The 22255-nt window shown below is 62.8% G+C and overlaps 8 protein-coding genes across 8 annotated transcripts; 3 read left to right on the top strand and 5 right to left on the bottom strand.

Annotated features, from left to right (window-relative positions):
* Positions 1-127: 127 nt before the first annotated feature.
* JCM10292_006354 (uncharacterized protein) lies at positions 128-3300 on the top strand (the record flags this gene model as incomplete). The annotated part of the gene is made up of 4 exons (XM_076649619.1): positions 128-400; positions 464-553; positions 610-1784; positions 2172-3300. The coding sequence occupies 4 exons, from the start codon at positions 128-130 to the stop codon at positions 3298-3300; spliced, it is 2667 nt and encodes an 888-aa protein (XP_076504798.1).
* Positions 3301-3371: 71 nt separating this feature from the next.
* Positions 3372-4600, bottom strand: SRY1 (threo-3-hydroxy-L-aspartate ammonia-lyase SRY1; the record flags this gene model as incomplete). The annotated part of the gene is made up of 4 exons (XM_076649618.1): positions 3372-3548; positions 3667-3830; positions 3896-4279; positions 4345-4600. 4 exons carry the CDS (start codon positions 4598-4600, stop codon positions 3372-3374), a joined length of 981 nt encoding a protein of 326 aa, XP_076504797.1.
* A 266-nt stretch (positions 4601-4866) lies between these two features.
* Positions 4867-7320, bottom strand: PAC2 (Pac2p; the record flags this gene model as incomplete). Its single annotated transcript, XM_076649617.1, has 8 exons — positions 4867-5162; positions 5219-5308; positions 5377-5915; positions 5993-6198; positions 6252-6351; positions 6429-6528; positions 6628-7007; positions 7073-7320. The coding sequence occupies 8 exons, from the start codon at positions 7318-7320 to the stop codon at positions 4867-4869; spliced, it is 1959 nt and encodes a 652-aa protein (XP_076504796.1).
* A 569-nt stretch (positions 7321-7889) lies between these two features.
* On the bottom strand, positions 7890-10549 carry JCM10292_006351 (uncharacterized protein; the record flags this gene model as incomplete). The annotated part of the gene is made up of 11 exons (XM_076649616.1): positions 7890-8173; positions 8259-8599; positions 8654-8772; positions 8833-8892; positions 8950-9126; positions 9188-9291; positions 9353-9438; positions 9497-9560; positions 9618-9643; positions 9736-9740; positions 9842-10549. 11 exons carry the CDS (start codon positions 10547-10549, stop codon positions 7890-7892), a joined length of 1974 nt encoding a protein of 657 aa, XP_076504795.1.
* Positions 10550-10690: 141 nt separating this feature from the next.
* HRT3 (SCF ubiquitin ligase complex subunit HRT3) lies at positions 10691-12983 on the bottom strand (the record flags this gene model as incomplete). The annotated part of the gene is made up of 7 exons (XM_076649615.1): positions 10691-10856; positions 10920-11151; positions 11215-11284; positions 11362-11404; positions 11463-11573; positions 11654-12491; positions 12560-12983. 7 exons carry the CDS (start codon positions 12981-12983, stop codon positions 10691-10693), a joined length of 1884 nt encoding a protein of 627 aa, XP_076504794.1.
* Positions 12984-13449: 466 nt separating this feature from the next.
* JCM10292_006349 (MFS transporter) lies at positions 13450-16070 on the bottom strand (the record flags this gene model as incomplete). Its single annotated transcript, XM_076649614.1, has 10 exons — positions 13450-13537; positions 13605-13670; positions 13828-13848; positions 13955-14016; positions 14102-14213; positions 14302-14561; positions 14655-15130; positions 15212-15427; positions 15554-15663; positions 15760-16070. The coding sequence occupies 10 exons, from the start codon at positions 16068-16070 to the stop codon at positions 13450-13452; spliced, it is 1722 nt and encodes a 573-aa protein (XP_076504793.1).
* A 450-nt stretch (positions 16071-16520) lies between these two features.
* On the top strand, positions 16521-17252 carry JCM10292_006348 (uncharacterized protein; the record flags this gene model as incomplete). The annotated part of the gene is made up of 1 exon (XM_076649613.1): positions 16521-17252. One exon carries the CDS (start codon positions 16521-16523, stop codon positions 17250-17252), a length of 732 nt encoding a protein of 243 aa, XP_076504792.1.
* A 620-nt stretch (positions 17253-17872) lies between these two features.
* Positions 17873-22145, top strand: MPS1 (serine/threonine/tyrosine protein kinase MPS1; the record flags this gene model as incomplete). The annotated part of the gene is made up of 9 exons (XM_076649612.1): positions 17873-18613; positions 18674-19052; positions 19112-20682; positions 20788-21024; positions 21083-21178; positions 21237-21473; positions 21533-21854; positions 21915-22039; positions 22098-22145. The coding sequence occupies 9 exons, from the start codon at positions 17873-17875 to the stop codon at positions 22143-22145; spliced, it is 3756 nt and encodes a 1251-aa protein (XP_076504791.1).
* Between the last annotated feature and the right edge of the window lie 110 nt (positions 22146-22255).

The following is a 22255-nucleotide window of genomic DNA, read 5'->3' as shown; positions in this document are numbered from 1 at the left end:
CACGAAGCTGAAATGAGCGCGCGTCGACTTGGCGAAGTTCGCCAGCTTCTCCCTCGCCTTCGTTCCGCTCACTTGCTCTAGTGCCCCCGCTCGGACGCGCTCGGTCGAATCTTCCGACACTCCCACTATGGCCGAACAAGCTTCTGTCGCCCACGAGCAGCCGGCGCAGGTTGCGTCCGCTTCGTCCGCCTCGTCCGCCTCGACGGACACTCCGCTCGCCTCGCTCGCTGGCATCCCTCCCGAGCTCAAGCGCGAGATCGTCCAGGCCTTGGTCTCGGACGTGGTGCAGCGCGAGCTCCGCTACTTGAACGACTACGATTACGACGACAGCGACGGTTCCGTGGTCGAAAACGACATGGTCGTCGGCTTTTTCGAGAAACGCGAAATGCTTCGCTCTGCCGTGCGTCGTCTTATGCCGAAATCGAATTGAAGCAGCACTGACGCGACCCTCGACGGCACGAAGACGGACTCGTACGCTCTGCGCCACGAGCTCTTGAACTTGAGCCTGGTCAACCGCGACTTTCACGCTGTGTGCATGCCCATGATCTGGAAGGTCAGCTACACGGACCTCCGTACATGTTGATCTGAGCCTGACAGCTCGGCCAACAGCACCTCAGCCTCGACGAATGCGGCCTTCCGGCTCTCCAGCGTCTCAAGTCGTTCATCTCGAAGTACGCGGACCACGTCATGTCGGTTGCCTTTGACACGCCCGCTTGGGTCTGCAAGGGTGTCGCCGTACGCCACAAGAAGGGACGGCGGCCCCGTGGGACCGACGGCCTGTCGAAAGCCGACAGGCTCGTCGCCGAGCATGCCAGCCTCGTCGTCGCTGTCCTGCGTGCATGTCCCAAGGCCCTCGACCTCGATTGCTGCGTTACTCAACCAGTCGGACCGACCGGCGAAGCCAGCAGCCCGACGGCTCACGTGCCGCATGGAAATCCTTCCGAAGGCAGGCGGCTGCTCATGGCGGCAGCGGATCTCGTCAGGTCGCGCGCGCAGAGGCTTGAAACCCTCATCGTCGAGTATCAGGGGGTTTCGCCCACGTCACTGGCTTTCCTCGCGCCTTCGACCTCGCTCGTCTCGCTCAAGGTGCAGTTCGACGACGATTGGCACCAGTCGCAACTCCAGGATATGACCTTCCTCCGTCCGGCTCTCGATTCACTGCCCAGCCTTCGTCACCTTGCGATCGAGCGGGCTCGCTGGGTGACGGATAAGTTCCTCTTCGCACCGCCGAGACTCTTGCTCGTCTCGCTCGAGCTCGCAGACAACGACGTCCTCGAGGGCTCATTCGGAGCAGTGCAAGCCTTTCTCGCCGCCTACGCCGGCACGCTCCAAGAGCTCAACCTCGTCCTGGACTCTGCCGAGCTCCCGCCCAAGCCTGTGAATCCGCAGCTCGACTTCCACTTCCCGCGCCTCGTCGAGCTCGCCCTCTCCGTCACCTTCGAGGAATCCTTCTTCCTCCGCTTCGAGCCGAAGTGTGCCTGCCTGACGCACTTCCGGCTCGGACGCTGCGGAGGCGTCGAGCCTGGCGTGAAGACCATCCTTGCCTTCATCGACGCGCACAAGATCACGCTCAAGCGCGTGCACGTCGACGAGATTGTCGACGCCTACACCGACTTGAGCTGGCTCACCATCGACGACTTGGACGAGCTCGAGGAGCGCTGCGACCAGCTCGGGATCCGCTTGACGGGCATTGACTTCGAGGGCGACGAGGGCAAGTTCTACTGCGACTTGTGCGATGGCGACGGTTGCGAAGAGTGTGACTACGGCCAGGGCAGCTGGGAGTTGTACGGCGATCCCGATTTGGACAATGAGCATTCCTGCCGCCCGTCGAGGCGGGCCGCGCCGCCCACTCCGCTCCGTCGCGCTCGACCCCCATTGCACCGCACTCCTCGGCCTCGCTCGGTGGTCTTCCCGACGAGCTCAAGCAGCTCGTAGCTCGTTACGTGTATCTTGCGACCTTAGAGGGGGACGCGAAAGACCAAGACGAGCGCGTGCCGGTGATCGGCTACTTTGCGAAGATAGACGAGGCTGATCATGCGGTGAGTAGAGCGCTTTGATTAGGAATTTTCGCCATGGAGTAGTGCTGACACGTTGAGCCTGCGTCGACAGAGGCAATACTGCGAGCACTCGCCGAAGCGCGGGTTGCGCAGTCTTTCGCTTGTCGATCGCAGCTTCCGCGCAACCTGCCTGCCCCTCCTGTTCGAGGTGAGCGTTGTTGCGTTTAAGGCGCTCAAGCTGTATCAAGCTGACCGCCGAAGGGTCGGAGCAGGACCTCGAAATGCGCGAGGGGACACGGCGCACGGTGACGCTCAGAGCTTCCTCGACTGCAACGCCCGTCACATTCGTCACCTGATCTGCACCTTCGGCTCGTCGACGCATCACAAGGTCAACAACTCTGAAGCGGCGGGTTTCGAGAACACGTCCTGCGACATTGTCGCCAAGTGCGTCGGCGTCACGGCGCTAAAGTTGCTCGGAAAGCCGGACCATCTGTGGTGGAGCCCTCTCAGTCGGACGGTGCGCACGCACTTCGTAGCCGACGTCGCTCTCGATCAGCTGGGACCTGCTCTTCGCCGCCTCCAACTTGTCTTCTACGGCATCGAGGAGCCGGCGCTTAAGCACCTCCCGGGCGCCACAGCCTTGCAGTCGCTGTCGATCCAGTTCAAACGAGGATGCACCGAGAAGGATCTCGCAACCCTCGTCCATTGCCTCCCCACTCTCGTTCACCTTCGCCATCTTCGTCTTGGCGGATCCGCTGTCCTATCGGACAAACTGCTCGATGTCCGTCTCGCAGGTTCCGTAACTTCACTCGAGCTGCACGACGACTGGTTCAAATCGTCCTTCGTCAATCTGCACGGCTTCATTTCCTCGGTCAGCTCCACCCTGACAGCCCTCAACCTCGGGCTCGACGGCCGTATCGACAGCGACGCTTGGCCCTTGCCGGCGTACAATCTTCCGCATCTGGAGACCCTTACATTCGGCTTTTCCTACACGTCGGCCCTCAACGACGCCTTTCCGCCCAACTCCGCGCCTCTCACCACTGTCCACATGAGCCATATCCACGATGTCGACTTCGCGCTCGCCGACATCGTCCAATTCCTCAATACGCACGCCAGGACGCTCCAGCGCGTCCACGTAGGCGGGACGGAACAAGACGATGACGATTGGGCGCCGCTGAACGTCTCGCCTCACGCAGTGGAGCAGCTGCTCCAGCTTGGCGAAGACCTCGACATCGAAATCACGGGACTGGTGTCAGATGGGCCGCGCTTGTCAATGGCGGTGCCGATGGGGGTGCTCGGGTGACGCCTGGGCAGCGCAAACTTGTAGATCAACGCCGTTGCAAGCTGTGCCTGTTGATAGGATCCTGGTCGTCTCTACCCGAAAGCTTTGCTCAAATCTGAGTTTCCGCCGCTCATCACGACGCAAATCGGCCCATCAATCTTGAGCGCCTGGAAAGCTTCGCTCCGCACGACCGCAAACGGCACGGCGCCGCTCGGCTCGACCACCGTCTTGAGGCGTTCCCAGAGCAGTCGCTGCGCTTCTATGATTTCCTGCGAATGCAGTGGCAGCAGTCGGATCAAGCGTCAGGTCGAAATGCTGGAGCTGAATTGGATAGCGAGCCTCGAAGAGTGGTCGAGTGGGTGCTGCCTAGAACCAAGCAGAACGTACCTCTTCCGAGACCGTGAAAACCTTCTCGACGTTCTTCTGAATGACAGGAAAGTTGTTGAGCCCAACGGGCGTGCGCAGCCCATCGGCAATCGTGTTCGGCGTGAAGTCCGTAACACGCTCTCCCTTTGCGAGGCCTCGTGCGCAATCGTTTGCACATTCCGGTTCTGTGGCCAATTGAATGAGCAGGCGTCTCGGAGTGAGCGGAAAGTGCAAAGCGAGCGGTACGAACCTGCCCCAAAGACGCGAACTCCCGTCCCTGCCGCTGCAACCGAAATACCCCCAAGCATCCCTCCGCCTCCCACAGGCGCGACAATTGCTCCCAAGCGTCCCCAGCCGCCCTCGAGCGCTTGCTCTTCTGCCTCAAGGAAGATCGTCCCCTGACCCAGCATGGTGTTGACCGCATCATACGGAGGAACGAAGACCGCACCGGTCTCCTCCTGCACCTGCCGCAGCGCCGCCTCTCGCGCCTCGATCGTTGGCTCGCACAGGCGCAGATTTGCGCCGTATGCACGCACGGCAGCGAGCTTGGCGGGAGGCGCGGTGCGAGGTGAGACGATGTGGCAGGGAATGCCGCGGTTCTTTGCAGCGAGAGAAAGGGCAGCGGCGTGATTCCCTGAGCGTAGAGGCAGGTCAGCCTGACGGAAGCCCGAAAGAGGCGGCGAGAGGATGCAGGCGCACCGCTAGAATGAGTGCAGACGCCTCGGGCAACCTCCTCGTCACTGAGCCGGCTGATCGAGTAGCTTGCGCCGCGAATCTTGAAGCTGCCGCTCTTGTTTAGGTTCTCGGCCTTGAACAGCAGAGCGTTGTTGCCCGTCTCGGACGAGAGCGTCTCGGAAGTCAAGAGTGGGGTGCGGTGGACGAGCGGCGCGACGACTGCGTGCGCCTGCTTGATCGAGTCGCGACTAAGCGGAAGAGACGGCGTAGCGGTCTGCATAGTCCTGGCAACTTGCAAAGTGAGCAGGAAAGAGGAAGCTAAGCGAGAGCAGGCATCGCCAAGCGGAGCTGGCCTCCGGCGAAGGTCCGGAACAGTGCACGGCGGCACGGAGGCAGTGAGACGCAGGACGTCGGCTCTCCGTCGCACTTTTGTCGCGCACGGTCGCTCAAGCGAAGCAAATTGGACAACGCAAGAAGCCGACAACGAGGCTCACGCGGAACGAAACTGATGAGGCGCAATTGTCGTCTCAAGGGGCCATGCGAGCCTCACACAGCAAGGATCTCTACAGAATCACCATCTGAGAGACCCCACCACGCGACGTCCTTTCCCTCCTCCTGTGGCGGGATCTCGACGCGTACTTCCTCTCCGGGTGAACCCTCGTCAGCAGTCGCAGCTGGCTGCAACACCGCTACGAGGCGGTACTTGGTCTTTGTCAGAGGGGTACCAAGTGACCGCGAGATCTGCGTGCGAAGCAGGAGCGTGCGAAGAGTCGGCAGGACGGAGAGTTCGAAAGGCGCTGAGGGCGAAGACGCGAGGGGTTCTGCGGGCACGATGCGCAGTCCTGCATCACAGGATTCGCGTCAGTACGACAAAAAGCAGAAGCAGACGCCTTCCTACGAATCAAGCGCGACTTGAGCCCCGTTTTCGTCGCGATTGCGCCTTTGCCGCCCGCATCCGCATTCGCTGCCGGGTCGAGTTCGGGATACTCTGCAGATGTGAGAGACGAAAAGTCGGTGAGATGCTGACACACACGAGGAGAGACGGCGCCGACGCACTCTTCCGAAGCTGCTGCACTCGCTCTCTCGACCACGCGCCCAACTGCTCGTGCATGTCCCGGGCCTCGCCTTTCTCGCCGTCCCGCAGACGCTCAAGCCAGAAGCGCTCCGCATCATCCCGCTCGGCTGGGACGACGGGCGATCCCTCGAGTTCGGAGAGGAACGGCATGCGCGCGAGGACGAGCAGACGCGCGTGCAGCGCGTCGCGGTCGAGCGTGTGCGAAGGGCGCGCGTGTGGTTTGGCGGTGTGATCAGCTGGTGCCGTAATAGTGGCAGTGGCGGAAGTGTCTTTGCGGGAGAGCAGTGGATTGCCGGCGAGGAGGAGACGGCGGAGAGACGGGAAGGTGATGGGTGCGGCGGACGCGAGCGCGTCGATCGAGTCTGAGAAAGAAGAGAGCAAGTTTTCGACCAGCGACAAGCGCTCGACGTTTGGCAGAGGCGGCGACGCGGTCGGTTTGGAGGCTGCAGCGACTCCGGGCGGAGAGGTCGAAAGGTCGAGCGAAACGAAACGGTTGCCGGCAAGGACAAGGTCCGAAAGTCTGCGCCCGCAGGGTCCGTCAGCCAGTGTCTCGAGGGAGTGTACGGCTACGCAAAGACCTGAACGGAAAGAGCGCACTGCGGCAAACAGCTCAGCTCGCGCACAAGTTCGGGCCAATCCGACAGCTCGTTCGACTCGAGGTTGAGCCGTTCGAGCTTCGGCAACATCACTCCATGCGAGTCTGAAGTCGGGTCACCCGCATCGAACGATCGCAAGCTCGCTAGACGGTTGAACCCGAATTGCAGGTCGACGAGGTTGACAAGCGATGGCGAGACATTGCGGATCTGCAGAATGTATAGTTCAGCAGAGCGCACATCGCCCAATACTCGAGTCGCACCTCGTTCCAGGTCATGAGGGTGCTGTTGAGCTGAAGTTGCGTCAAGCGGTCGAAGCCGGACAGCTGAGCGAGACGATCTATTCGCGTGAAACGGTTCGAGCTGGGTCCAGGCAGTCAACGATCAGCCTTCAGCGGCCAAGCGATACTTACGATACAATACAGAAGAACGGGACGGACTTGACTGCCAGGTTCCGCAACCTCGGTAAGACCGCCGTAATCCGCTCAACCTCCTGCAGGGATGGCAACATCGAGTAGCTGAGATTGAGGGTCTCCAAGCCTGGGAGAGGCGTGAGTCAGTATGCTGAGTAGAGGTCAGGGGATATGTTGTTGCAGCACTGGTCGCGAGCGGAAGCATCGAAAGAATCAAGATACTCACCGCTCAACTCAGCGCCGAAGCTGCGCAGCCGTGCCTCAACCCGCTCCACTTCCTCCTCGCAGTACACTTCTTCCGCCGCTCTACCGACTGTCTCCCATTCAAGGCCAATCTCGCGCAGACGGCCGAGCTGCTTGAAACGTCGATTGACCCTGTCGGACAGGACGACCTCGACTTCGAAGTTTCCGTCGGTTGCAAAGCGCTGGCTCGTCGATGCGGCGTCGGAGGCAGGTTGTGCAACCGGGGGAGCGGCAGTGTCATCGGCAGAGGCAGGAGGACCGTCGTCGTCGAGGTACTTTGCGCGAACCGCTTCTTCGAATGTTCGGCCCTGCGCGTCGAGACCTTTGGCGTCGGATCGAAGAAAGCTGCCGGCACCCTCCACTCTGAGAATGAGGAAGAGCCATGTTAGCGCCATGTGGAAGCTCAGCAGCCTGCCTTCGAGACTCACCTCGGGAGGAAGTACCGCACGCCCGTCTTGTCGTACACCCCGCTGTGCTTGCCACGGGTCGGATCGTCCCACTCTATGCCATACCAAACACCCTTGGTGGGCGGAACAAACCCATGGTACAGAATGGTGCCAAGTTGGCGAGACGAGGAGGCGGTGCTGTCGGAAGCAGGAGCAGACGACGAAGAAAGCGGTGGAGAATACTGGCAGCGCAGGTGGAGCTCAGCAGCATCCACTGCGTCCGGCAGCATGCGCGTACGGGTCTTCTGGATCCAGTCGACGGTCAAGTAGAGGGTTGACAAGGGCGGCGCGTCTCTTCTGCTCCTTGTACCGGGTCTCGCAGCCCAAAGCGAGTCATGAAGGTACTCAGACGCCCATCAGTGTGCCTGTGATGCACTCGCGCCGCGCCAGATCTCCCCGTCCCCTTTCCGCGCCCTTCTCCCTCCTCGACGCTTCATCAGTCGCTCGCTCTTACGCCTTCACACCGTCACGATCGTCTGCTCCATCGGCTGGACAATGCAGGAGCGTACTCTGCAAGACCTGTGCTGCTGCTCACCGCCTTTTCAGTACCACCTTCGCGGCGGAAGGTTCAGCTCCCTGCCCTCGCCCCATGTCTGCGCTTCAGCTTGCCGCTTTCGATTCAGAACTAATCGCTCAGGCCTTTCTTGGGACGCTTACTGATATGGAGCCTCCGCGATCGTGGCGCAGGCCCTTCGAGCTACGGCTACGCAGGCTTCTCGTTGCTTCCGCTCGAAGGTCGAGTTGCTATCTACCGCAAAGTGCTATTACAGCCAGGTCCTCCCACTTCTAAACATCTGCCCTACTCTGTACCATGTCCCATGACCTCGTCCCAGCTGGGCCACCCCTCTTCAACCCGGACGCCCCGCTTGCTCCCGCGGCAGATGGCGTCGCAGCTCGGCAGCTTCTCGAGCTCCTCGCACGGGTAGATGTGCTGCACCGCGTGCGGAAGCGCCCACGACCGCCAGTGCTGTGCCGACGGCCAGTCGTAATTGATCAGCTTGATTGTTGGTGCACGAGACGGCGCAAAGGCGGGGCGACGGAGATGCGAGAGTAGGTCGGCGAGTGTGCGGGTGTGGCGCATGTCTGTGCACGAAGCGCAGTCACAACGATCAGTGTCATGTCGAGCTGATTCACGTGCAAGCTGAACGGCGAAGGCAGCGCGACGCACCGATTTCGACGACCTCTCCCAGCTCGGCGACCTTCTCATACCGCCTCCGCCACTCGTCTTCGCTCCACTTGACGTCCTCCCGCAGCCTGCGCCCGCCAGTTGCGCCATCCGAGGAGAAGTTGCCGAGCACGCTCCCGCCAACCAGTTCCCGCGCTGCCCAAGCTGGGTATCGCGGCTCGAGGATCTCGACGCGCAGCGTCTCGGCGATGTGCGGGATCGGGAAGGACGAGTAGATGCGCCTGGTCTGGTAGGCCGACGAGGAGGACGGGGAGGAGGAAGAGGGTTGCACGTCGAGGAAGGTGACGTGAGTAGGAGGGAGAATCGCGCGCTGGGTGTAGTGCCTGCGCGTCCGACCGAGTCAGCCAGGGCCACTTTGTGCAAGCGAAAGTACGTACGCTGCAACGAGGAGGATTCGCAGGATCTTGCGCGCGTCCTCGCGCGAGCCGGAGAGGTGGTCGACGGTCAGCAGGGGCGGCGGCTCGCTGTAGTAGCGATTCACGTCGGACCAGAAGCCCTGAGCAACACGTTCAGGTCAGTACGAGAGCGGATTCGAGCGCGAAGCAGACCGTCGCACCTGCGTCTTCGAGACGTAGGTCTTGGTAAGCGTGTCGTCGCCGCAGGTCATGTGCAAGTACTGCAGTCAAAGCTTCAGCTTGTTGCTCGATGACAGGCGTCAGGAACGGGTACGCACGACCGACTGGTCGCGCGCTGCATAAGGCCGGTCGTTCTCGAAGTGATGGCTGCGGAAGATGTTGTCGTCGAGAACATGTACGCGCATGCCATTCGTTGCAGTGAAGTCGGTCAGGAGAGGTTTTCGCCGCGGGTCGCCGCCGTCGCTGTGTTGACGGAGAAGGGCGGTGCCCATAACCTGCGAAGACGAGGTGAGGTGTCAGCTGAAGACCGCAGGACCGCGGTGCACGCGTGCTCACCTCGTTGAAATTGTTCTGATCCCGACTCGTCTTCCGCAAGTCCATCTGCAGCACCTCATTCCACGCATCTGATGCCGCCTTCGAGTGCCGGATCCACATCCAGCCTGCAGAGTACGAGGTGAGTCAGCTGCACTTTGCCAGCGACGCAGGACTGGCATCGCGCACCTGTGTTGAAGTGGTCGAATGAGTCGTTCTCCTGCGCGACGAGGTCGTGGGTGGCCATGTAGGGCTCCATGTGAGGGTATGGGTCGCTGCGAGACGAGTCCGGTGAGCGGACGCCACGGCTCAAGAGGGGCAGGAAAGGCGCACTAGCGGAAGGCGACGTCCGAGTCTACGAAGAAGAGATCTCGATGCGGCAGGATCTCGATGAAAGCTGAGCGCGGCCAAGGTCAGCGAGTCGCACGCGGAAGGCGAAGGTCCGAATACATACTGGCGAGTTTCGGCCATGTCGAGACCCTGCGAGTGCAGGGTGTGTCAGTGTGTACATATGCAATGTTCGCAGCACACCCTCTGCAAGTGCCGCAACCGGGGAACAGAAAGGAGCGCACAAAATCTGCGTAAGAGGGCGAGGTCGGTCAGCGGATGGTTCGACGGCGAGACTTGGCGCCCACAAGCACGACAAGACGACAAAGACGGAAGGCAGGCGGGACGCACCTTTTCTGGCCGGTTCCACTTGTATCCAGCGTAGGCGTACCCTCCTCCTGCGTCCCTCCCGTACGCATCTCGGTACTTTGCGACCTCGTCAACGCATCCCTCATCCAAGCACAGCACGACGAGCCTCGTATCCCGCACGCCGCCCCTCCGGTGCCCATACCGCGCTCTCCGCTCGACGTTGAGGCGCTCAACGAACGAGTGAAGCGCGGCCGTGCCCGTCCTCGCCCACAGCGTGTCTGCCATGGTAATCCATACATGCGGCTGGCGCTCTAAAGGCAGGCTCGGTGGCCCAAAATGTGCGTCGAGGTACGCAGTGAACGAGGTCGAGGGGTCGTTGGTGGGGAAGCCCTGCGGCGGGCGGAACAGCCCCGCGCGGAGGGTCCCGTCGGGCGCAGCACGCGCAGTCACAAGCTCAGGAAGCACTGTCGTCGCGACAGGCTTGCGCACGTCAGTCCCGCGGTCGCCGGACGAGCGGACGAGCGGCGCGCCGATGAAGAGGATGCCGACGACCACGGCGACGAGGAGCTTCTTTGCGCGCGGCGTGAGGCTCGAGAAGGCATCGAGCACGGCACTCGGCGTCGCGCTGAACCCGCTCGTGCTGAGGCCGCCGCCGAGCGACCCCCCGCCGCCGTCGCGCAAGTGTGTCGGGAGGTTGATCGACGGCGAGCGGGGCGCTTGCGACGCTCGCAGCCGCCGGTAGTTGTCCATGGCACGTCCCAGCCACGCAGCTACAAGCCGAGCGCGAGTCGCAACAAAGTGGAGGCAGGACGACCCTTTCCCGCCTCTTCAAGGAGAACCGCGTGATGTCGACTGCGTCTCTATAATGCTGTCCGTGTACACACTGCGCCTCTACACCTTCTCGCGCAGTCGATCCTGCTCGACTTCCGGCCCGTCCTCGCCCACGTACGCGTGCACCTTCGAGAAGAAGAAGGGCTTGGTTGGCGCGATGGGTATGGGCTCCAGCTCGAGCGTCTGTCGGTGTTCCGTCGCCATTGAGAGCATCTCGAGCTTGTTCCTGCACGGCGCGAGACTGTCAGCACCGTGTCCAGGCCGGTGGGAGGGGTGGGGAGAGACGCACATTCTGCCACGCGCCGTGCTCTTGAAGCGGCAGTTCATGCGGAAGCTGTACTTCCGCCTCGACTCTTCTACGCTCGGATCCTCGAGCCCCCACAGCTCGACCAAGTCGCCACGCAAGCGCCAGCGCCCGAACGAGAGGCCCTTCATCCGCAGAGTCGGGTTCAGTCGTCGCACAATCTCCTTTGGCGGGTCGGTTGTGAGGAGTGAGAGCACAAGGCCGTGGTGATAGAAGCCTTCACAAATAGCAGTGTCAGCAGAGTGTGAGTGACGGGTGTGGTCGAGGCCAATACGCTTACGGAAGTAGCGGTAGAACGTGATCAGGTGCGTCGGCGCATAGATCGATTGAGTCTCGCCACGACGCAGATACTGCAAGGGATCTCGGAAAACGTCAACAAACGCGTCCGGTGAAAGCGGAAGTGTAGAACGGCCGAATTGCCCCTCACCGTGACGACCGAGATGTAAGCGCCGTCGAGCCGGATTCGCGGGCTGCGAGTGCCAAGATCAGCAATCGTGCAAGCGAGCAATCCAACATTATGAAACGCACTGCTCGATGTAAAAGCGCCTCCAGTCGTTCCCGTGCTGCTTGACAAGCTGTAGTGCCGTTTCGTCGCGGCTGATCTGCTGCGGCGGGACGTAGGTGCGCAGGCAGAGGGATCTGTCGGCCGGCAGCGAAATTGCAAATTTCATCAGCCGTGTACAATAGCAACGAGCAGGCGGAATGCACCGGCAACGCACCTCCATAGCTCCGAATCGAGCGTCACGACCCGCGCAGCCCTGCACACCCTCGCGAACCGCTCGAGCGCCTCGACATCGCTGCGCCACTCCCTGTCAACGTCTTCAAGCTCGAGCTCCGTCTCAAGCAGCTGCATCTCCTCCTTAAGCGTGCGCTTGCGCGCGAGGCGTTTGCTCTTCGGCCCTGTTGGCACGACAGGCGTGTCCTCCGGGTGCGAATTTGCCAGCCGCGGTGGTGGAAGCATCGACGAGAGAACGAGGTGCCGCAGGATGAGGAGGAGCACCTCATGCGGCAGGTGCGCGAGCGGGAGCGGCTGCTCCTCGTCCGCCGGTATGAAGTGCAGCGTCGCCAGCGCTTCTTCAGGCGTCATGGGACTTGGACGAGGTGCGTCGGTCTCGCTCTCGGCGGAGCCTGTAACGGGAGGGAGAGGGGCAGGCTGCGACGAAGGCGAGATGGGCGGAGCGGCGGGAGCGTGCACAGGCGGTGGTGGGCGGACGTAGGGGTTTGCCGCAATCGAGTTAAGCAGGCTGTTGAGCAGGAACCCCGTACTCGACGGGTGTGTCGAATCCGCGTCTGCGCTGCCCGCCTCGCGCTGCGCCTCCTCCTTGCTCCGGTGCTCTCGCTTCGCATCGTAGTCCGGCGCCAGCTGCACCGTCCGCTCGAAGCGGAACTCGCCTGCGCTAGGAGCTGGCGCTGTGCCGCCGTTCGCGACGGAGAATGTGTGCGGCTCAGCTCGGCGTGAAGAAGCGGCGTGCTTCTGCGCAGCGGCGACAGATGCGAGGTGGTACGCGCGGTCGACGTCCGGGTCGAGGCGAAACGCGGTGCGGTAGTTGACGAGGGCTGTTGAGATAATGCGTAAGCCTGTCACATCCTACAATGGAAGGGAGAAAGCGCCATCGTGGACGCACCGTCGTGCATTCGTCCCTCGCGCTCGCTCACGACCGCATCCTCGTACAGCTCGAGTGCACTCCTCGGCCTCTCGCGCTCCGTTCTGTGCTCGCGCGCCTTGCCCTTCCCCTTCGGCGAGGTCTCGACCTGCTTCTCCTCGTCCTCCTCGACGCGCAGGTCCTGCGTCCGCTCGGCCAGCTCGTCGTCTGCGCTGCCGGCATCGCTGCGCGCCGGCTTAGGGCGTTCTGGCGAACGATGCGTCCGCTCGTCCAGCGTCCGCCCAGGCTGCGACGGTTCTGCGCGATGATGTCGCTGCGAGGTGGAGGCGGCTGCGTCCGCCTGTTTGCGCTCCTTGCGGCGGGTCTCGGCGAGCCACTGCGCGCGGAAGGCGGAAAGCTCGTCCTCGAGCCCAGGGGCTGCAGGGTCAGGGGGTGGCGCCGACATGGCGGAAGGGCGAGAGATGCAGCACGATGAGGAGAAAGGACCGATGCCCTTCAGCGAAGCAACTCCGTATATGCTGTGTGCTACGAGTAGAGCTGTATGAGGCCGGCTCGCCCTCCTCTTTAGAAAGAGTAGAATCAGGGCAGATCAGAGTCCGCTCATCCGCGGTTGCAAGCAATCCGAGAAGGCACAGATACATGCTTGTATTACGGTTAGGTGAGCTAGTTTTGCGTGCTGCTGACGGCACCGGGGGCGCCAGTACAGCGGACACGCGGAGAGTGATCTATGGGTAACGACGGAGTTCCGACAGAGCGAAGGTGCGAAGACGACGGATGAGAAGGGACGAAAGGGAAGTCTATGCTGAACGGCAAGTGCGAATGCGATGTGCGTCCTCGTTTGTGGAGTGACGAGGGGCCAAACAGAGAAATCGTGGAAGGAGGACGAAGGGTGGAATGCGAGATGACGCCGCTTAGTCGAGCACAAGCGCGTTCTTCGACCATCCACGGATGCGCTTGCCGTACTTGATGAGGACCCAAGGAACGGGAACGAACAGGATGCTGCGAACAGGCAGGAGGAGGTCAGCAGTGGGCAGGAGACAGTGCTAAGGCTGGATTGGGGACGCACGCAAGGCCGCCGAGCAGCGAGCAGGCGCCCTGGATTCCAAGACGGTCGTACATCTGACTAGTGAAGCTGAGGGAGGCGGACAGAAATCAGTCTTCGGCTCAAAAGGCGCGCCAAATGGCCAGGACGAGGAAGACCTCGGGGGAGGTCGATCCCGCCTTGCTGAGCGCGCAAGCGCTGATCTCCTTCGTCCAGACACAGGTAGGTACATGGAATGTAGACGTACAGAGGGAAACCGGCACCGAAGCTGGGACAAGAAGACGGAAAAGTCAGCGAAAGATCTCCTGACCGGTCCCGCGCGACGCTCGCGGGCCTCCTGGGCGTCCCCGAGATTCTGAAGAAGCAGGACGTACGCAGAACGGATGACCGTATTAATAGAAAGTGCACTGGCAGCGTTCATAAGATAGCAATCGATCTTTTGAAAAGGGAAGACCGAGGATGAGAAGGTCAGCGTCCGGAATGACCCGAAACTGGAGGGCTTCAATTGAGACAGAATATACCATGTAGTTGAAACCGGTCAAGAAGACGTAGAGAACGCCCGAGCCAAGCACGACGATGCTCAGGATGGGCGACCAAATCGAGATCGACGAGTAGGCGCCCGTCCAGCCGAACCTGTGCGCGAGTAAGACGGAGACAACGGCGTTAATACTATCTCCCTGGCAAGCCATCCATGACCTCTGACGTCGGCAAATGCACGCACCAGAAGAACGACATGGCGAAGAGCGGGCCAGCGTAGAGGAGGGGCTTGAGGCGCTCCTCAGGCGGGACCATCTTTGGCCGGAGCGCGCGGTGCATTGCCATGTACTTCCGGTTGAAGTAGGACACGTAGCCGACGACACCGACGACACCGCCGGTGAGGAGGGCGAGGAAGATGAGACCGCTCTCGCCGGGGTTCAAGCCGTGGCGACCCTCAAATACGATAGGTATAGCCTCGAACAGGAGGTAGACGACGCCGTAGACCTGTCGTATACAAGGGAAGATGAGTCCGGTCAACCAGCGATTTCGTGGCGGAAACAAGGCAAAATGAAGGCGGGAAGGAGGTGAGCGACGTACGAGAGACATGTAGAGAGTGATAACCGCCAACATGGGCTCCTCTACAATCATAATAAATGGTTTCATAATTGTACGGTTGAGCGTCGCCTTGAGGCCACCCGGTACAGGCTTGTCGAGCGGTGCGTGCCAGCGGTCGTCGCCCGTCTCCTTCCGGAGGCGCTTCGCCTCGAGGTGGAGGATGTACGGGACGTAGGTCTCCGGCAGGAGGAAGAAGAACAGGATGCCACACAGCCCGGCGAAGGCGAGGAGGACCCAGAAGATCCAGTACCACGCGGTGCCGGTGACCTGCATGAAGCCCGAGACGATGGGCGCGAGAGCGGGACCGGCGAAGGGCATGAGGGCAAAGATGGCGAGGGCGTCACCGCGGCGGTCGGCATCCCACAGGTCGGCGATGACACCGCCCGAGACGGTGAGAGGCGCAGAGGCGAAGCATCCGCCGAGGAAGCGGAAGACGATGAGGGCGCCAATGTTCGGGGCTGCAGGCAATGTCCGGTATGCGTTTGCGCTCATCAGTACGCCGAGTCGTTAGAGAGCATGTGGTGGCGGGAGAAACGTACCAAGAGCGCAGCCGATTTGGAAGCCCATGTAGGGCAGCCAGACGATGACAAAGATGAGACGGCGGCCGTAGCGCTCAGAGAGCGGACCCCACAGCAAGGGGCCGAGGCAGTAGCCGGCGACGAAGATGGAGATGAGGAGAACGCCGACTTCCTGCGAGACGCCAAACTCGGTGATGATCGAGGGGATGAGGTTCGAGGGGGCGGACGAGGCGAATGCTGCGCGTTGGAAGCTTGTCAGTATCGCTGCACATTCGTTTATTTTCCGGAGGACACGCAATGTCCAGGCGCGGAACGGAAGTGGAGGTAGCAGGCTGGCGCCACTGCATGGGCGAGAAGACTCACTTGCGTTCAAGACGAGAACGCCGGCAAGCGCCGTGATGCTCCAGCGGTACCAGACCTTCCAGGTATGCGGGTTGAGCGATTCACGGCCCTTGAGGGTAACGAGGAAGGGGCTGCGAGGAAGGCAGTCAGCAGGGAACGTCCTGCCAGCGTTGCGCTCCGCGCCGCGCTCTTGAAAGGCAGCATGAAACTGGAAAGACGAGACGCACTCTTCCTCCTGCTGCGGCGCGCCCTTCGAGGGTGCCGCCTTCTCATCCTCCTGCGCCTTTCCGCCTTCCTTCCCGTCGGCCGGCTGGGAGTCCTTCCCGCCCTTGTCGCCCTTTTCCAAGTCCACGGCATCGCGGTCGGCGAGTGTTTCGCCCGAGTGCGTCGAGTGCGACGATGAGCGGTGCATGTGCTGCGGCGTCGAGTCCGAAGGGGCCGCCGACGACGTCGTTGCCGAAGCTTCGGCCTCTGCAGCGGCGCGAGGCGGCACGATGGATTGCGCGACGAGCGGCACGCCTGGCTGTGGTGCAGACATGGCTGAGCAGCAGAGCGTCAAGAGTGGCGCAGAGCAGAGAGAAGCAAAGGAGGTGGAGGTGTTAATTCTGGCGGCAAGCGCGAGGTTCGGGCAGCAAAACGGGGCCGGGCATGCGTCCGAAGGTCCGTGCCGTCTCCGCCGCACGTCGTCGCTGACTGTGCACAGATCTGTCAGCAGTGCAGCTGTGCTATTTTGCAACGAGTCAGCCTGAGTGGGTCCGCCCGTCGTCCGTTGCTGAACAAGCCTGCGGCACGGCCAGCCGGGACCTCGAGCATAGCGGCGAAGCCAGAGTTCGAGAGTAGCAACGAGCTAAAGTCAAGCCAACACGCCGAACAAGCACGAGCCGAGCACCTCCGGAGTGGAGGGAGGAGAAGGACCGCGACGTTGTCCTCGTCGAGGAGAAGACGGGTCATCGCGTGCGCAGAAGTCAACTCGCGCTCGGCGCCTAGGATGCTCGCAAGCCGCATTGCGACCACCGTCCGAGCAGTAGCAAGCCTCGCTGCTGCACCGCGCGCCCTCCCGCGCCTCTGCCCCGCCTGCTCGTCCCCGCTCCTCGCTCCCGCTTCCCGCCAACCTCTTCGCCGCGCATTCGCGGCAAGCGCAGTGTCGTGGCTGCCACCTAGGCCAGCAACAGCAGCAGCCAAAGGCTCGCGCGTCGTAAAGGACGAAGACATCCCGCACGAGGTGGTCGTCCTCGTCGACCCGGCGAGCAAGTCGCTCCTCCCGCCGTCGACCCTCTCGTCCCTGCTCGCGTCGCTCGACCGAACCCGCTTCGCGATCCAGCTCGTCGACGCGGCGCACGACCCGCCGATCTGCCGCATCCTCGACAAGAAGGAGCAGTACGAGCGCGAGCGCGAGCGCAAAGTCAGGGCGCAGGAGCGCGCAAAGGAGGGCACCGGGGCGGTGCCGACGGCTGGGCCGCCCAAGGAGGTGCACTTGACGTGGGGCGTTTCGGCGCACGACCTCGAGCACAAGCTCAAGAAGGGGCGTGAGATTCTCACAAAGGGCGGCCGGGTCCTCGTCTGCCTCGCCGACAAAAAGCGCGCTACGGTCAAGGTCAGTCACGAGGTGCGGCAGAGCGTCATTCGGCAGGTCGAGACGGCGCTGCAGGACGTTGGCGAGCTCAAGGGCCGCCCTGCGAACCGCGACGGCATGGTCGTTCTCGAGTTCAAGGCCAGGTGAATGTGAGGCAGAGCTACGATTGTCCAGGGTTGTAAAGTGCGTATTGCTCCTCTCTCTGTCACAGCGAGGTCGCCGCACTGACAGGCAACCACCGCTCGCTCGCAGCTTCACTGCATCCGCATCTCCCCTTTCCTCGCATCCAGTCGATGTCAACATCTCGTCGTATACTGTCTCTCACCATGCAGCACAATGTCAATCGTGCTATAAACAGGCACAATAACTGTCAAAAGAGAGGCAAACGAGCGCGACTTTCTGTGAGTTGAAAGGGAATGATCCGGAAGAGGGCCGCCTGGCACTTTGCGAGTGACGGTGTTTGTCTGCGTTGAAGGACCACGTAGAGGCAACCAAGCTCGGCAACGGCAGTCGCGTGCGAGTTTGTGCTGCGATCGAGGGCGCCTTGCTTCGTTCGTCGTCGCTCGCTCCGTCCGTCCCGACTTGTTTTCGCCGTTGTCCCTCGCCGTCAGCCTGCGCCGCGAGCGCATCGAGCGCGTCTGCGTCTCCAGCGAGCTTGTAGCGTCGCACCTGCTGCCCCAAACTGCGCTTCGAGACGCTCCCCGCCGTTGTCCCGCCCATCAGCCAACATCGACCGTCGGCCCCGAGTCTCCTCTCCCGAGCCAGCCATGTCGGGCCAGCCCTCGACACCGTCCACGAGCAAGGGCTCGAACGCGTTCGGCAAGCTCCTCAACAAGCTGCGCAGCCCGACGGGCGACACCGCCTCGGACGGCGCGGGAGCAGGAGGAGCATCGACGCCCCGGTCTGCGTCGCCGTTCAGCGCCATGCTGGGCCGCCGGTCGAGCTCCAAGGCGTCCGTGAGGAGCTACGCCAGCAGCACGCACGACCGCGCGCCGATCCCGCCCTTTCCCTCGTCGCTCAACGGCAGCGCGAGCAGCCTCTCAGCCGGCCCTTCGCCTCCCTCGTACGCCCTCGAGACAGACGACGACCTCGACCTGCCCCAGTTCGAGTCGGAGCGGCTCGCATACCCGGGCAGAGGTGGCGCAGGGGCGGGATCCGGCGCGGCTTCCCTCTACTCGCATCCGCTCGCGTCGACTTCCACGCTTGCATCGAATTCTGCCGCAACGGCGGATTCTGCGGCACCCTTCGCGGACTATTCCATCCCGCCGCGACCTTCCACGTCCATGTCGACCCGCAGCCGAACAGGCTCGACCGCCGACAGCCTCAGCGGGAGCGGCGGTGGAGGCTGGAAGAGCGCGCTGCTCGGCAGCGGGTCAAGGGACGCAGCGGGCAGCCTCGGCCGAGGCTTTGGCAAGTCGGTCTTCGGGCGGTCGAAGGAGAACGTCGCTGCGCAGGGCGACGACGAAGACGACGAGCTCACGCACAAAGTGCCCTCGAAGCAGGACGAGGTGCGTTGCTTGTCCCTCCGTTGCACGGTGACTTGGAGTTGACGTCTACTCATCTCGCAGCTCGGAGCACTGCCTGCACCGCGCGCGCCGCTCACCCGCCTTCCATCCACCGACTCTACCCTCTCCGCCTCTCAGCCAGCGGCTTCCTCGCAAGCGCACCTCGCCAGTACGACCCCAGGCCTCGCCCGGCCAGGCCTGTCCAAGTCGACCAATTCCGCTCAGCCGAGCGCAGGCACTCGACGGCTGTTTGCCTCGCGCTCGACGGGTGGAGATCGCGTCGTGGGCCGCGCACGGCGAGTCGTCCAGCCTGCGCAACCGCCTTCCGCGGGCACGCCGGACGGTCCAGCGGGCTCCGACGCGTACGACGGCGACTCGAGCGCGAGTGCTAAGGACGACAGCCCGCTCGGGCTGAGCGGAGCAGCTGCGAGTCGCGAGACTTGTTCGTACTCTGACCAGACTTTCCCCCGCACGCACGTTCTGACATGCGCGATCCTGCAGCCCCCGAGATCGCACCCCCGCCAGTCCGCGCACGACCTCCCATCTCACCAAACGCGCACGGTCGCTCGCGCTCCGAACTCCCGCCGTCCTCCCCCAAGATCGCCTCGGCCGAGCGCGCATCGTCAACCGTCACGATCGGCTCTTCTACCTATCAGCCCCGACACGGTCTCGCTGCGAGCGGCGCGACGCGCCCGGCCTCCTCCCTGGGGTACCACAGCACATCGGACCAGGCCGATGCCTCGCCGCCTTCGCTCGGCGCAGGGGGATCATGCCAGCTGGGCAGCTCGCGTGGGTACCTCCAGGCTTCTGCATCGCAGTATCAGCAGCCGCAGGGCAGCACCGCGTTCCGCAACCGCTTCTTGAGCAGCGCATCGAACCTCTCGCTCAGCTCTTCGAGCGCGCACAACTCGCCCGACCTCGCTTCGGGCTCGGCGTCCAGCACGTCCAACGCGTCGCCGCCAATGCTCAGCAGCTCGCTGTCGACCTCGACTTCGTCCACTTCAGTCCAGAGCGTCAACGGCGCCGCGCCCTTCAAGCTCGCCCCGATGGGTGCGGCGCTTTCGCGCAAAAACTCGGTCTCGATGCTCGCCTCTCTCGCAGAGGACCCGCGCCCACCCATCTCAGCCGCTGCGCGCGCCGCCTCGTTCGATTCGCGCCGCGCCGAGCCTGCACCTCTCGCGCCGCGCGCGAGCCTCGACGAGCAGCAGCAGCAGCGCCGGGCGAGTCCGCCGCGAGAGATGATGGTCCCCTACGCACATCGTCGAGGATCGTCCATCTCGCGAGGCGCAAGCGCTGGCGAGGCGATGGAGACGGTGGGCACGAGCAGCTCGTCCTCATCTACGCACGGCGGTACGACGCTCGTCAATGGCTCGAGCGGCCTAGGCGGGCACAAGCGCACAAATAGCGAGACGATCACGCAGAGCTCGCTGATGGCGCGACCGGGGTCAAGCACGGCCGTGTATCGCGACGAGCCGCAGCAGGCCCGGCCGCAGGTTGCGCGCGTGCCATCTAGCCAACTTCAGCATCAGCAGCAGCAGTACCAGGCTCCTTCCGTCGTCGACGTCCATCCCGATCCGCAGCCGCCTGCGTTCCAGCCTTATCACGACGAGAACGCGTACGACGCACGATCTGCCAACTCGTACGCCCGTCACGCGCCGCCGCCCTCCGCTCCGCCTCAGCACGCGCTCCCGCCCCAGCCGCAGCAGCAGCCTCAAGCGCCAAGCACGGCTCAGCGACCCGTCCTTGCCGAGATCAACCGTGGCTACATGTCCTCTGCGCCGGGTTTGCCGCAGCAGCAGCCGCCGTCGACGCAGCCCCGTGCAGGCGCGCCCGTCTATCAGAAAGACTACCAGGTGCCGCTGCGCGACCGCTCGCCGGGGATCGCCGAGGCGACGCCGAGCGTGACGGTGCAGCAGCAGCACTACCAGAGCCACCAGGCGTACCAGCACCAACAGCAGCATCAGCAGCAGCAATTCGTCCAGCAGCAGATGGTGCCGCCGCATGTGCAGATGGTTGGGTATACGCCGGGGACGGAGCATGCTGCTGAGAAGAGGCAGCCGAAGCCGATCATGGTCAGTCCGCCTCGAGCGCGTGCACAGCCATCTGCAGCCGTCTGCGCTGCTTATGACTGCTCTTGCCCACGTCGAGTCAACGACTGACCTTCTCGCTCGTTGCAGGTCAACGGCAAGGCGTATCATCGCGCCGGTATCCTCGGCCGCGGCGGCTCGTCCAAGGTGTACCGCGTCATGAGCGCGAGCAACGAGCTCCTTGCGCTGAAGAAGGTCGACACGCGCAATGACGCCGAGTCGCGCGCGAGCTTCATCAACGAGATCACGCTGCTGCGCAAACTCGAGGGCAAGCCCGAGATCATCCAGCTGATCGACTCCGAGGTTCAGGGCAAGTATGTCATCATGGTACGCACTGTCCTTACCTTCTTGTCGACAGCTCGCGCTGACTTGTCTCCGCACGCAGGTCATGGAAGCTGGCGAGACCGACCTCAACAGCCTGCTCGCGAGTCACGCCGGCAAGCCCGTCAGCCTCAACTTCATCCGCTACATCTGGGAGCAGGTGCGCGATCGCCGCTTCGATCGCCTGCTACGCCAACTGACCCGCTCGCGCCCCATAGATGCTCTCGGCGGTGCAGGTCATCCACGACGAGGCTGTCGTCCACTCAGACCTCAAGCCCGCCAACTTCGTCCTCGTCAAGGGCCGCCTCAAGCTCATCGACTTCGGCATCTCGAAGGCGATCGCCGCCGACACTACCAATATCGGGCGCGAGCAGCAGATTGGCACAGCGAATTACATGCCGCCTGAGGCGCTCAACGACACTGGTCTCGGGCAGGGCGGCAAGCGATTGATGAAGGTGCGTATCAGACTCGTGCTTCCCAGGGGCGGCGCATCGCTGACTCACCTCCTCCGCAGTTTGGTCGTGCCGCCGACGTGTGGTCCCTCGGCTGCATCCTGTATCAAATGGTCTACGGCGGGGCACCTTTCTCGCACCTGCGCGACCTCGCCCTCAAGGTCGCCGCCATCGCGAACCCAAGGCACCGTATAGCCTTCCCCGACCATGCCGTCCCGACCGGCCGGCGCGGCGAGCCGCTCACCGAGCATCGCTTCAAGGTCGGGCCCGACTTGCTCGATACGCTCAAGAGCTGCTTGCGGTACGACTCGAAAGAGCGCGCGACAATTCCCGAGCTGCTCATGCAGCCGTTCTTGCGGCGGTCAGGAGACGAGGCGGCACCAGGTCCGTCTCTTCTGCCTACACACGCCGAAAACCTAGTACTCACGCTTGCGATTCCTACAGCACCGTCGTCGTCGCGCTACCCGTGCATCAACGACCAAATGATGGAAGCCGTCATCAAGTGTGTCGCCGACAAAGTCGCAAAGGGCGAGGTCCGCTCCGACCTCGACATCGTCGACATCGCATCCGTGCGTTGAAGTGCTACAGTCCCTCTCGTCGGTCACAAGCTGACACATGCGTACGCAGGGTCTGATGAAGCAAGTACGCGACATCCAAGACACGCTGCAACGGTAGTCCCGAACACCTCGCCTCCGCACCCTCGCTCGTTCATACCCTCGCCTCGCGCGCTCGCATACCCTCCTCGCATTCCCATCTCGTCGTTCCTTCAGTCCTTGTTCCTTGTT

The sequence above is a fragment of the Rhodotorula paludigena genome (genome assembly GCF_050403205.1).
Source record: "Rhodotorula paludigena JCM10292 DNA, Rt_paludigena_JCM10292v1_ctg26, whole genome shotgun sequence".
Lineage (NCBI taxonomy): Eukaryota > Fungi > Basidiomycota > Microbotryomycetes > Sporidiobolales > Sporidiobolaceae > Rhodotorula > Rhodotorula paludigena.
Note: the sequence above shows the minus strand (reverse complement) of the source record. Positions and strands in the feature narration are given on the sequence as shown.